This window comes from Populus trichocarpa, chromosome 15, assembly GCF_000002775.5.
Source record: "Populus trichocarpa isolate Nisqually-1 chromosome 15, P.trichocarpa_v4.1, whole genome shotgun sequence".
Classification (NCBI taxonomy): Eukaryota; Viridiplantae; Streptophyta; class Magnoliopsida; order Malpighiales; family Salicaceae; genus Populus; species Populus trichocarpa.
In genome coordinates this window covers 12,004,404-12,018,470 of record NC_037299.2, presented here as the reverse complement: position 1 = coordinate 12,018,470, position 14,067 = coordinate 12,004,404, and the positions used below count along the sequence as shown (strand labels likewise).

Here is a 14,067-nt window from a genome sequence, read left to right as displayed (position 1 = left end):
ATATAATGATTTATTAATGTTCATTTATTTATAGTATCAATGTTCGCAATTTGCTAATTGATGTTTTTATGCCCGGTTTTAAATACCAGAGTAGTGAACATGACAAGTTAATTTACTTTGAGATCAGATTTAGTGGCAAGAATGTTTAAGACTTGCAAAGGAAACCAATACTCTTGATTGATACTTAGGTGACATTGATAGTTACTAGGCCTCGATGTATAAAATCTTGAAAGGAAAACATGTTTTGAAACTTAAAAACAAATAGAATTAAGGTGTTACATCTTATCAATATTTAAAGTAATAGATCATTATAAGTCTATTTATCTGAAATATTACGAATGAATAATAAAATATTTATTTTTAACGTGATTTTTTTAAAAAAAGTTTTTGAAAAGGGTTTTGGAATATCGATCTACAAAGATCTTTTAACACGAGCTCAAACCCTTAATAGATTTTGTAATCAAGATGTGAATATGCATACATAATGATGAAAATATTTTTTATGTTATTTGAATAATAATGTGAATATGTCTCTCATACAAAAAAAAATAAAAATAATTGATACTCAAATATTTCAGATGAAAATAACATGACTACTAACACATAAAATAATAAGGCGTAATTCAAGAGATTAAATCAAAATACAAATATAAATATCAATTCAATAGTAAAAATGATTCAACAAAAAACCTCATCAATACACATTAAAATCAACCATAAAATCAAAATAATCATTCCAAATATGTATGGGATTCGAAATAAACCTTACGGAGGAGCTAGCTAAGGTGGATTGGAAGAAGTTGAAACAGTTGCTAGAACAATGGCAATAATGACGTCACATGCAAGCCACGCATTGAAGAGGAGGATTGTTATGGTTGACATGTCATTTTGCTAGTCACCAAAGTCTAACTAGCGTGCGGAAGTCTTCACCTAGTGCACCACTCCATGTTTTTCCTTTCGGTGTAGATGGTGTCATCCACCGCTACCACACGAGGGAGATTAGAGGTGTTGAAGCCTTATTTTTCTTGTTTTTCATTTTAATCTTTATTCTATTCTTTATTTTGATTTTCTTGTATTTTAGTTTTTTTTTTCTAAAAAACAACGCTAATCTCAATTCGATAAATAAAACAATTAAAAAGTATGAAATCAATGTATTAATTGTCAAAGAACCATCTCAACCCAATAGCTTAAACTGTTAGGTAAGGTTCCAGGATATGATTTATATTATTCTCTAACACACCCCCTCAAGCGAAAGCCCTTTGGGCTTGAAACTTGCACAAGTCCACATTATCTTGTGCTTGATTTTTTTATCAAATAAATGGGGATGGTGAGATTCGAACTCATGACCGCTTAGTCATTAAGACTCTGATACCATGTAAAAGAACCATCTCAACCCAATAACTTAAGCTGTTAGGTAAGGTTTCAGGATATGATTTATATTATTCTCTAACATTAATAACTAAAATGTGTCGAAAATATAATTTTAAATTCTGATTTTCAAAAGAACATTGAAAATTACAAAATGCACGCAAGTGGTTTAAAATATATTTTTAAATTTTTAGTTTTTCGGAAAAGTCATCAACAAGATAAAAATATTGAAAAATTATAAAATGAACGTGTGAATGGATAAAATGCTTTGAATTTTTTTTTCTTTGATTTTTTTATTAATATATATTATTTTTTACTAAATAATAAATAATAATTATAAAATAAATACTCAGATATCTGAAACCGATAAATAGAATATAAATATATAAATTTTTTATCAGCAAGGATGATAAGGTATGAATATAAAAAAAAAACCTACCCTTAAATACCCGTTGACATTCCAAAACATGAACGAAGGCCCAACTCATCATATGGCACCTATAATTAACTTATTACAATGCCTGGTTGATGCATCAATGCTTAATTAATGCATCCCTTATTCAAGAGCAAGAAAGCAGACATGGACATTTTTTCTTCTCTCGTGACTTCTGCACAAATTTTTGTTGACGATGAAAAACTAAAAATATCATCGGACGATTGTCTGCACGCAACGAGGACGAAGCCATACAATACAATAATTATATCCCCCAAGTACATCCACGTTATTCAAGCCCAGTTGGATCAAGCCGTCCAATGGACTTTTTAGCTGCACAATTAACACAGCACACATTCCTTTATTTTTCATTTACAGATGATGACAGCGCAATCAAGCAGCGAGAAGATGTTGAGAATTTTTCTCGCCTTCAAATCCATGCTTCTTCGAATTATCAGCAGACCAAATAAAAATACCTCCCAACTTTTCTTTGCCTTGTAATTCCTTGCAAGCTTCAAAAAATCCACCGTCAGGATCCAGACCCCCTTCACTCTCATCATCAGTGCTGAAGCTAGCCAAGATTTGACCACCTCCATAATTAGAGGCTTGTTCATCAAAATGCTTGACAAACTGAGACACGCTTGATTTCTCGTAGGCATAAAATTGGAAGTTTACATGATCAATTGCATGCCCATATTTTTTCCACAGGGCCAAGTAATGGCTTTGGACCTCCCCGTCATCGTAAGGGGCAATTGAAGCAAATGATATGGTCCTACTTTTCTTTAGAGTCGTTATCAGCCTTCCTACGCACTCGGCAAATGTATGAGGATCTGACTTGAAGTGCTCATAGTCAATGTCAATTCCATCCAAGTTGTATTGTTTTATCATACTGGTTAGTGAAGATATGGCATTTTGGACCCAAGAATCTATAGATTTTGGTGCGAAAAATGCCTTCTTGCTTCCAACACTATCTCCACCCAAGCTAACAGCAACCTTGACATTAGAATGCTTGTCTTTTACGGATGCAATTTCTTCCGGGGTCACATGGCTGGATGCCCAAAAAGCATTGAACTTTCCATTGGTTGGTGATGGATTTTCAAGGCCTGTGTAGTCGATTGCAAATGCAATGATGAAATGGAATTCGACATTAGAACTTACAGGCACGTCAGAGAGCTTGATCGAGCTAGACATGGCACCAATGTACTCCCTAAACAGCTTGGAGTTGGCAGCTACAAGGAACAACCAAAAGAACTGTCAGCAACATTTATAGTCAACTTCACCGATACTAATCCATGGAGGACATCTGATTAAATAAAAATTCAATGCAGCAACTAATTAAACAGTTCTGTTCGCATGAATTCGGCTGGACACATTAAAAACATTCTACTTCTGTTGACGGAACCAATTATTCTCCGCTACTGTACATGAAAGAATTATAAGGAACTTCTATGGCATAAACTTACCATTGCCTGTGGTGAAGAAAAGGATCAGGATGCTGGTGATCAAGAGGGCTTTGCGGAATCCCATTATTGTTTTTGGTGCTGTGAAGGTGGATCTTCAGTTCATTAGTGATGAATATTTATAGAAGAACTGAGACAAAATGTAGCCGTAGCAACAGTCAGGGTAGGAAGCGGCTCTTGTTATAACCGTAAATAAAAAGAAGAAGAAGAAGATTAGATGGAATCGTTTAGGGAAGATGGTGATGCACACGACCAATCAAATGTGGGGTTGCTTAGACTTGCCCATGAAGTATCTTGACAGTCACCTGTCTGTTCTTGTCGTCGAGGTATCTTGCTTAATTTATTCTGTTTGTTTTCTTGTTCAACATGAATAATCAAATTTCTGATTAAATCGAAGTTGGGTTCGTGTGAGCTGTAAGAAATTGAGTTGTTTTTGCTCAACTTTTTTAGTTTTTGGAATATTAGAAACCTCAAAAACGGCTTCCGTACAACCCAAGAAACCAGTGCTGATTCTCCAAGGATCATGGGTGCCTTACCTGTGATTATGGCACAGTCAACTCCATGATGATCGTTACAGGTTGGCAGCTGTCGGATATTTGTTGTGATTTTGAAGATGGTCCCTTAATTAAATATATATGAACAAAATTAATGTTTTGTATAATCAATTGATTAACTATAAAAAAATATACACTAATATTAAAGTTATAAATGATATAAGAACTCTATTCTGATATATTTTGAAATTAATTTTTAAAATATATATTTAGTATTACATACATAGAAGAAAATGATATAAGAACTCTATTCTGTTATTAATTACATAAACACACAAGCCAACAACCACAAGGCCACAACCAAGATTCAGAGGCACCACAGGCTGAACAAATATTTGAGCCAGAAAAGGAAGAAGTTCGATCCTCACAGACAAAATGTCGTGTGCTTGGCGGACGTCTACTGAAATAATACTGAACAAGCAGTCCAGCATTCAACCGAGCAAACAAGCTACATCAACATTAATAAAAGAACCGAATCTGAAATGTAATTAGTATTACATACATAGAAGAAAATCATGGAGTGGTAAATGACCATGGAGTTTAATTCATTACATATAGTAATTAAGCTAATTAACAACGCTAGTGATGAATTGCTAGTAGGGCTTGCGACTGCTTTTCGTAGCGGAAACCCTCGGCCTTAGAGTCATCTGCTGACCAAACGAAAATCCCTTGGAGTTGCTTCTGACTCTTAAGCTTACTGCAGGCTGTAAAGAAGCCATCTGATGGAGATAGCCCGCCGCTTCCATCACTGATAAAGCTCACCAAGACTTTACCACCAATGTATTTAGAAGTCTGGGTTTTGAAGTAATCCAGAAACTGGGATTCTGAGGTACCCTGATCATATGCATAAAATTGGAAGTTGACGTAGTCTATTTGATGCCCATATTTCCTCCATAAGGCCAGGTAATGGTTTTGAACTTGGTCATCATCGAAAGGAGCTATAGAGGCAAATGAGATGACCCCATTCCTCTTAAGGGCTGCAATGAGTTGTCCTGTGCACTCTGCAAATGTCTCAGGATCAGCTTGAAAGTGCTCGTAATCAATATCAATCCCATCCAAATTATACTGCTTAATGATCCGTGTGAGTGAAGAAACAGCATTAGATACCCATGAATTAACCGAGGGAGGATTAAAGTAAGCATAGCCATTCTCTACTCTATCCCCTCCAAGACTCAAGGCAACTTTGACATTGGAATGGCGGTTCTTGATAGAAGAAACCTGAGAAGGGCTTAGATTATCGGAGTCCCAAAAGATGTTGAATTTTCCATTGGTGGACGAAGGAGAATTCGAGGTGTCATGGTCTATGGCAAAAGAAAGGATGAAATGGAATTCAACATCTGGGCTGATAGGAACGTCGGTGAATCTGACATTATTGGACTCGGCTCCAATGTATTCACGGAAGAGGTTTGAGTTTGCAGGGGCTGCTTGGATTGATGCATGAGAGGGGAAAATAGCTTGGAGAACAACAAGGGTGGTGATGAGCAACAATATTGAAAACTCCATTTCTTGTTTGCTGATCAAGATGTGTGTTTTGCTGGGTGCATGCTCGACGTTGTCTATATATATACACACACAGTACTGTCAAGCTGGCAATGAATTCAACAAAGCTGGATAGTATTGAAATTTTCAGATGGCAGATAATTTCTTCTTGATTCATCATGTAATATTGAAAGACAACATATTTTTCTACCATCTTGTAAATGAAGGGGAACAAGTTATTTTGTTTTATTGGGAAGGATATTGCGACGACCGCGCTTGTTTGAAACTAAAAAATATTTTTTTTTCTATTATCTAAATCCTTCAAACTTTTTTGGATATTTATTCTTATTTTCGCATGATTATGATTGACTTTCAAAATGATTCCTTATCTTCGTCATTTTCTCCACTCCACGTTTTATTATACCTATATTACTATTAAATAACATAGTTATTAATTTGTTGTCTATGATTATAAAATACTTACATGTTTATCTATATTTTATTTTTACAAATAATATTAATTTTTTATTTTAGTATGATCACAGCTCATAGCTTATTTTATACATTTTATAATTTATTTGTTTATGTTTTTTATAATTTATTATATTAAACACACACATAATCTTTTTATAATATTCAAATAATAAATTTCTTGATATTATAAAACACACCTATTACTTCGACATCTTCTTTCAATATCTAGGATGTACTAAAATATAGTTATTTAGTAATAAAATTAATTTTTTTTTATTAATGTGAGTATTCGAGCCAGTTTGCGTGTACTTGGATTAATCTCACGGTCCTTAAATTAATGACCATGTAAGCTTCTAGTAGCCCTTAAATAAAGGTGGTTCATTTTGCAGTTTAATGTTATTCTTGAAATATAAAATTTCATTATACATTTACATTGCTCTTGTATTAATGTTTTATATCATCCATTAAAATACACGTATTAAAATCTCATGATTAGCAAAAGGCCACGTCAATGCAATTATAAAAATGCTTCAACTTCGGAGCTCCATGAATACATTTAGAAATGTTTAGAAGAGGTGGTAATTATTTTTTTAAATATTTTCTATTTAAAAATATATTAAAATAATATTTTTTTAAAATTATTTTTTTATATTAGCACATTAAAATTATTTTTTAAAAAAAAATTAAACAAAAAATATTCAAATTTTAATAAAACACGCTACTCCAAAAAACAGGGACATGATTTCGATCTCAAAATTTGTTGAGAAACTATTTGCCTATGATTGAATTATTTCAAGATTAATTATTCTTTGACCGGGCGATGTAAATAAAAAATCTCATCACGGCCCAACCCGACTTGACAGGCCTTTCTCAACAGGGCCCAACCCGACTTGACAGGCCTTTCTCAACAGGGCCCAACCCGACTTGACAGGCCTTTGTCAACAGGGCCCAACCCGACAGGACTCGGCATTTCTCTCCAGGACATGAATTTATGAGAAATTTCATAGGGCACAAATCTATAATTACTGAATATAATGTATAAAAGAGATAGGAAATGACATCAAACCTGCTAAAAAGTGATAATAATTCAATCACTTATTTAAAAACTATGCTATAAATAACCAGAAGTCACAACTTCACCGTCATAGAATTTATAAGAATTTTCCATCTTGTTTATTGATTTATTTATTAAATGAATTTATATAAAAGGTCTCAATTGAAAAGTTTTAGGAAGTTTGGATCCTAGATCGAGATCCATTGCACAACTGAGGTTTTTCCAAAAGAACTCTTCATTAATCCTCCACTTTTCGAACCCCTACTGGTCAGTTACGCAACCAACCACCACCTCCTGTCACCGAAACACCCAAATCCCAATCTCCCGAAATTAAAAATCTCACAAATTTATAAAAACCAAACACAAAACCACTCATGTCCAAAATTATGGAGCCAACAACACACTCCGACCCGAATCTAAACCCGATCCGACCAAACGAACCAGAGCTCGACCTCTACACCATCCCCAGCTATTCCAGTAAGTCGTCTCTTCTCTGTGTTACAAAACCCTAACTCTCTGTTTGTTTCCCGTAAAAAAAAACTTTCCCAGAAAATCTACAAAATCTTCTTTTCTTTTCTTTGTATTTTTCTCAGGTTGGTTTTCATGGCATGATATTCACGAGACAGAGAGAGTCGCTTTAAGAGAATTCTTCGATGGGAGCTCAATAACGAGAACTCCAAAAATCTACAAAGAATACAGAGACTTTATAATCAACAAGTACCGTGAAGATCCTTCTAGAAGGTTAACATTCACGGAGATTCGAAAGTCACTGGTTGGTGACGTTAGTTTGTTGAATAAAGTTTTTCTGTTTTTGAATAATTGGGGATTGATTAATTTTAGTTGTGAAAAGAATGAGGAAATTGGTTCGGGTTCGGGTAATGTTGATGTTCGGGTTGAAGATGGGGCTCCGAACGGAGTTCGGATTGTGGAGATGCCTGATAAGTTGAAACCAATTTCGGTGGGGTCGGTGCAAAGTAGCGCAGAGGGTAGTGGTGGTGGTGGGAGTGGGACTGGGTTGAAGTTGCCGCCTTTGGCGTCCTATTCGGATGTTTTTGGCGAGTTAGTCGGGAAGAAGAAAGAGGTTGTTTGTGGAAATTGTGGTGGAAGTTGTGATTCCGGCCAATACGAGTATAGTAAGGTAATTGAAATTCGGGTTTGATTGCAGTGGCATTTGATTTTATGTTGGTTTATTGCGTTCGGTTATCTTTTGGAGTCTTAGTTGTGAATTCATTATCACATTGTATGCTAAAATTTTGCTTGTGCACTTTTTTGCCATGGAATATTTCGGTTCATCATTCGATTGTAGGTTCATTTGTGTTGTTCAATTTGTTAAGATATAGTGGTTGGTTTGGTGCGTTGACTGTTTTTCATATTGTAATGTGACTGTAATTTTGAGAATATATGCTAGGTTAGGACTTCAGACCATCGACTCAGTAGATTTTACCTTTCTGAATTGTCCGGTGTTCTGTGTCTAGGCTGGTTAAAGAAAAGAGTGGCTAAACAACTGTGTTTAGGTATGCTAGGAGATAATCTTGGTCACCTAGAAAGCAGCTTTATTTACCCTGACGGAGTGGTGCATTTTTGGACTTAACACAGCCTGTTCTCTTGTCCCTGCCATTAAGTTAGGTGATATGAACTTTGCGGCATTGTGGATTTGTTAGATGCGTTGTGAGACTGCAGATAATTCTCTTCTTAAATATCTGGAATCATTCACTTCAATTAGGCATTTACCAACCAGTGCTTCTGTGCAACCCTATCCATTTTTGCTATTTTTATATTTGGGAATGATCTCTCTCTATTTCCTTCTGTGGGAGTGCTGATTTTATTTTCTTGTTCTAACGGTTGAATTTGCAGGGTGATTACTTAATCTGTCAAAAATGCTTTAATGATGGAACTTATGGCGAGAACAAGTCTAAGGATGATTTCAAGCTTAAGGATAGTGCTGAAAACAATGGTAGCAATGCAGCTGTGTGGACTGAGGAGGAGACTTTGCGTCTTTTAGAATCTGTTTCGAGGCATGGGAATGACTGGGACCTGGTTGCTCAAAATGTTAAAACCAAGACTAAACTTGATTGTATTTCTAAGCTCATTGAGCTGCCATTTGGGGATCTTATATTGAGTTCTACATATGGAAAGGGCAATTCTAGTGGACAGATTGGGAGCACAAACAACTCAAAACAAGTTCCTGCAGCTCCATCTGAGCATCAAGATGACACCAAACATGAAGATCAATTGCATGAGCAGATGAATGCAAATGAGGAGAAGGGAGATGTCATGGATGATGGCCCCCTTTTGAAAAGAAGACGCATCACTTCTGTTTCAGATGCTGGTGGCTCTCTGATGAAACAGGTAGAATTCACCGCTACAAAATCCTACTACTTTTAACTTCTTACCAGACTTTCTTGTTGACACACCTTCAATAGGTTTATCTGATTTTGTTAATTAGGATATGTTTCAATTGTAGTGTTTTTCATCTTAGCTTATGTTTTACCATGCAATTGGTGATTTTTTTCATTAGGTAGCTCTCATCTCAACCATGGTTGGCCCAGATATCACAGCTGCTGCAGCTGAGGCTGCTGTTGCAGCACTTTGTGATGAAACTGCATGTCCAAGAGAGATATTTGATGGTGAGGAGGATTTTCCATCTAATGGGTTTTCTTCTCCCTCCTTCCATTCCAAGTCTAAGAGGTTGTTTATTTATGTGATTTTTATCCTCTGCTGTTCCTGTGATTATTGTTTTGCCCCTGCCTTATTGATACATGTTAAAGTTTTCTGTTCATTTTTCTGTTTTAGAGTTGACGAGGTTGATGCCTCAGAGGTGAAGCAAACACCCACTCAGTCAGGTAATTGATACAATGCAACTGTGCAAAAAATCGACTGGATGATATCCAAAGAACTTTGTTGGAGGGGTTTCTGCCTGTTCTTAATGTTATCATATGCTTCTTTATGTTTTGTTCACTTGTTGATTTCAGTTTCATTTGCTCAACATGCTTGTTTAGGTACATTGCCATTTTTCTTGTGAATGTTCTCATGTGTTTTTATGGGGAGAGGTGGGGGCATATCCACTTTGCTACATGCATGATAGTATGGCATTCTAGTCTGCTAATAGTTTAGCTTGCAATAGACCCTACGTGTAACTTGCGAGTAATCCACATCAACCATATCACAAAGTATGGCATTCTAGACTGCTAATAGTTTAGCTTGCACTAGACCCTATATGCAACTTGCTAATAATCCACATCAACCAAATCACTAACTTCTTTATGTTGGCCAGCTTTCTCCTATTGTTTATATAGTGAATATATATTTACCAATCCTTTGGTCTCTTCACATGTCTATCTTCGACAGTAAACGAGGAGGCATCTGCATGGCAGAATGACATTCCTCTATCTTTGCGTCTTAGAGCTGCTGTTGCAACAACTCTTGGGGCAGCTGCTGCTCATGCTAAATTACTGGCAGATCAGGAAGACCGAGAAGTTGAGAATTTAATGGCAACCATAGTTGAGACACAGGTAGGTCAGGTTGTCTATCTCTGTATCCATTCTATACATTTTATACTGAAGAAATTTCCAGTTTAGAGGATGCAGCTCTTAATATTCTTTTATTAAATGAATGCAACATTAGTTGAAGAAACTGCACCACAAAATCAAGCACTTTGATGATCTGGAGCTGATAATGGAGAAGGAATACGCTGAATTAGATGAACTAACAGAGTCCTTGACCGAGGAGCGGATTGATGTCTTGCAAAGGGCAATTCGTGCAGGCATATCTAAATCAAGGGATCATGCTCCCATAAAATTTCACATGTCAAATGTAGTTTGAAGGAGTTGTAGATCAATTTAGCATAAAAAAGTGGCAGAATGCACATGATTTAAGCTTCACCTGTTCCAGTTTACACCTTAGATTTCCAATGTATTTAGCGATCACTTCTTTTAGCTAACTGTAATTGAATTTGCAATTGGGGCAGCTGAACATAAACTTGCTTGTCACTGATTGCATGTAGCCTTTTGGAATGCTAATAGTTCAGTTTAGTTTAGAACACATTTTATTTGCATCCTGCCGGGTTATCTCGTTGTGCACTATTTGTTATCAGCGTCAAATTGTCTTATTGATATTGCAAGAATCCTTGAGATGGGTTGGATGAGGAAGCATGATCATGGCAGCTTAGGGGATTTCTTAACCTGTATAATGATCGAGTTTTATTTGAAAAATCTAGTTCCCATTACTAGCGTCAATTGTTTCAAGGTTGGTAGCTATGTGGGAGGCGTTCCTTTATCCTGAAAAGAAAGAGGAGAAAATCCTGTTGGAGCTTAGAAGAAGGAATCGAGGAATGGGATATTAAAGTCTGTTCAATAGATGCACTTTAACAGGGCAACAGAGCCCTACCTTGGTGCAGCTTAGGGAAACAGTTCATAGAATATGAAGGCATGATTCTTGTTCAAACGAGTTGAAGCTAGCAAGATGTCGATTGAGCTAGTGCTGTGAGAAAAAAAACCATGGCAAAAACATACTTGCCTCTTTTCAGAAAAGATCTTCCTTCTGTAGTCATTTTCTCTCACAATTACAAACCAATTTCAATCTGTACACTAGCTGTACACAAACCATGAAAAATAACAATAAGCTTTCAAGTGTATTTTGCTGTGTTCTATTGCTTCAAGTCACTTATGGTCCCACTGAACTGGAGTCGAACAGTTTGTTCTGTCGTTTTTGCAACGTTAACAAACGATAAGCATATCACGAGTGGGATTTAGTTGAGTCCAAAATTCTGGAAACTTGGGCATCTGAAAAGGGCCCCAAAGAGGAAACTTCTTGGTGTCTCCCGAAATTTCGGTGGCATGCTCAAATTCCCCTTCACCTGTAACACGGTTTGTCCCATTTGCTGGTGAATCAGAAGGATAGTTTTGGGGTCAACAGGGTTACCAGACACATCTGTGACAATATAACTATGTTTTGCTTTCCCATTCCTTGTCGAGATTTCTGCACTTTTGGGCCACAAACCGTTTTCACGAAGTATCCTTGTAATATAAGAGAGAAGTCCAAAATGGTCATCTGTGAATAGCTCTAGTGGTAGACCCTGCAAGATATCAAACAACCTGTGAAAATGTGCTACATGGACTGGGAAAATAGAACTCACAACAGGAGGTAGAGCAATACCTCTGATGCTCGCCTTTCAATGGCTGCCTGAATACATTCTATGACACGTTGTCGCTCAGCTTCTGAGCTTGTAGGGAATCCATCCACATGTCTGATATAGTATTCCTGCAATCATATAATTAACTGTTGTCAAGATTCAGTTTTACACAAAACCCTCACGCTTAGGCACTAAAGAAGTCCACTAATAGGCAGAGAGTAGATACCTGATAAGCTTTCTTGCTATCTGTGATGACTGTGCCATGGAACACCAGATACTGCATGTCTGTTAGAGTGCACACGGTATCAAACACTAACTTTGGCCGGTCGATGGATGTTGCTGTAACAACAGTGTAATCTCTATCAGGACAGTCGAACACAGTCACGTAGGGCCTTACACTGTTGTCGTTCTCGCTGCCAGGCCTTTCAAAGTCCCTAGCAGCAAACATCATCTGGTGCAACCTTCTCCCTATATGTATTTCCCCAGGGGAAGAAATGGAAACTATTGGTGTCCTAAAATCGCCATGACCTTTTAGGACATTATAAAGAAGTTCCTTTATCAAGGAAAGCTTCCTTGGGTCTTCGATTGCAGTTCCAGTTGACTGGTCTGCAATGTGAATGACTGCTGCTGCTCTACCATTGTGTGCCCAAATCTCCGCATTGACAACATTGCACCTCAGGTCGGTCAGCACGGCACATACTTCTGACAACAAACCAGGCCGGTCAGTGCCGGTCAGTTCTATTAATGTGTGCTCTTTAGAAGGCAGCATCTTCCCCGTTGACTTAACCATGCAAGCATCAGTCTCAAGAGCCTGCAAAATCAAGCAAAATAGTTGTAAAGATTATTCTCATACAAAACCGGCCAAATTGAGAACTTAGTAGTGAAAAACCGAGCCAAAGAAAACCGAAATAATTTGGTAATTTTCAAAACCAATTTGATTGCATGGTGAATAGAGAAGAAGCAAAAAATTGAATACCTTCTCTATGCAATTGACGATGTCTTCATCTCTGATTTTGTTTCCATGGTCATCAGTCACATAAAACACTGAAAATTGAAATAAACAGTCAAATTAAGGGAGCAAAGAGGATTAAATTTCTTCATTTCTTTAAGAAGGTTTTCAATTAATTATACCGTTCATGAACCACACTCCATCAGAAGACATGTATGCTTTTGTCATTACAAGGTTTAGGTCTGTGAGAACTTGAACAACTTCAAGTAGAGCACCTTGCCTTTTGACAGTATCCACCTAAACAAGAAAAAAAAACAAATTAAAAAGTATGAAAAAGAAACAACTGGATAACAAAAAACAAAAACAAAAACAAAATTCTAGATGGATAAACCTCACCATCAGACAATCCTACATCCTTACAACATGAAAGTTCCAAGGTGATTTACCTGAATGACTGTTGCATGCTCACAGGCATCATTGTCAACCACAACTCTGCAACCACAAAGTAGGTGTCAGGTAAGGACTATACTTTCTCCCACAAATGAACAAGTGTCAAGTGGGACTTGGGAGAGAGATGAAATACCTTGGAGAGTTCACTCTCCTTAAAAGTTTAGCATATGCATCATCATCATGGTAATCCATTTCTGGGTTTCTTTGATCTTCAGTAGAAATTAAAGATCAACCCACCAAAACTCTCACAGTGGCCTAAATCCAAAGTGAGAAACAGAGTGGAGTGTTGTAGCCATTTATAGACAGAAACCTCGAAGAATACCAACGACAAACAAACTAGTTGGTTACATGTAAAAACAGTCAAGGTTGGTTACCTATAAAATAAGTAAAGATTCCACATCCATCAAAAATGGAAAATGAAAAAAAAAAAAAAGAGAAGAGAAGAAATTTCTTAGATTCCAAAGAGCGTCTTGTTCTCGGATTCTATAGCCGTACCATTATTGGACTTTAGGACATAGGTAGCTTAGCATTCTTGAAATGTTGCCTCGTGACAGATTTAACAACTTAAAGTTGATTTATTCTCCATTAAAATAAGGGATAATTACAAAAACTATCCTTTAGTTTTCTCTTTATTTACACATCTTAAAATTTATGTCTATAAAAATTTACATTCTCATGCTGATTTGCATTCTCATGCTGAGTTGCTGCCTCTTAG

The 14,067-nt window shown here is 36.5% G+C and overlaps 4 protein-coding genes across 4 annotated transcripts; 1 reads left to right on the top strand and 3 right to left on the bottom strand.

Annotated features, from left to right (window-relative positions):
- Nucleotides 1-1,860: 1,860 nt before the first annotated feature.
- On the bottom strand, nucleotides 1,861-3,427 carry LOC7456618 (chitinase 2). Its single transcript, XM_024586133.2, has 2 exons — nucleotides 3,265-3,427; nucleotides 1,861-3,030 (listed from the first exon to the last, which is right to left on the bottom strand). Exons 1-2 carry the CDS (start codon nucleotides 3,326-3,328, stop codon nucleotides 2,195-2,197), a joined length of 900 nt encoding a protein of 299 aa, XP_024441901.2. The 5' UTR covers nucleotides 3,329-3,427; the 3' UTR covers nucleotides 1,861-2,194.
- Nucleotides 3,428-4,211: 784 nt separating this feature from the next.
- LOC7454740 (chitinase 2) lies at nucleotides 4,212-5,325 on the bottom strand. The gene has a single exon (XM_002321686.4). It carries the CDS (start codon nucleotides 5,316-5,318, stop codon nucleotides 4,395-4,397), a length of 924 nt encoding a protein of 307 aa, XP_002321722.4. The 5' UTR covers nucleotides 5,319-5,325; the 3' UTR covers nucleotides 4,212-4,394.
- A 1,775-nt stretch (nucleotides 5,326-7,100) lies between these two features.
- Nucleotides 7,101-10,876, top strand: LOC7456341 (SWI/SNF complex subunit SWI3A). Its single transcript, XM_002322243.4, has 7 exons — nucleotides 7,101-7,299; nucleotides 7,416-7,960; nucleotides 8,677-9,171; nucleotides 9,341-9,510; nucleotides 9,616-9,665; nucleotides 10,171-10,334; nucleotides 10,447-10,876. Exons 1-7 carry the CDS (start codon nucleotides 7,197-7,199, stop codon nucleotides 10,642-10,644), a joined length of 1,725 nt encoding a protein of 574 aa, XP_002322279.4. The 5' UTR covers nucleotides 7,101-7,196; the 3' UTR covers nucleotides 10,645-10,876.
- Nucleotides 10,877-11,308: 432 nt separating this feature from the next.
- Nucleotides 11,309-13,816, bottom strand: LOC7454739 (ACT domain-containing protein ACR4). The gene is made up of 7 exons (XM_002321685.4): nucleotides 13,486-13,816; nucleotides 13,349-13,394; nucleotides 13,085-13,199; nucleotides 12,930-12,997; nucleotides 12,180-12,764; nucleotides 11,977-12,081; nucleotides 11,309-11,896 (listed from the first exon to the last, which is right to left on the bottom strand). Exons 1-7 carry the CDS (start codon nucleotides 13,542-13,544, stop codon nucleotides 11,570-11,572), a joined length of 1,305 nt encoding a protein of 434 aa, XP_002321721.2. The 5' UTR covers nucleotides 13,545-13,816; the 3' UTR covers nucleotides 11,309-11,569.
- Nucleotides 13,817-14,067: the final 251 nt, after the last annotated feature.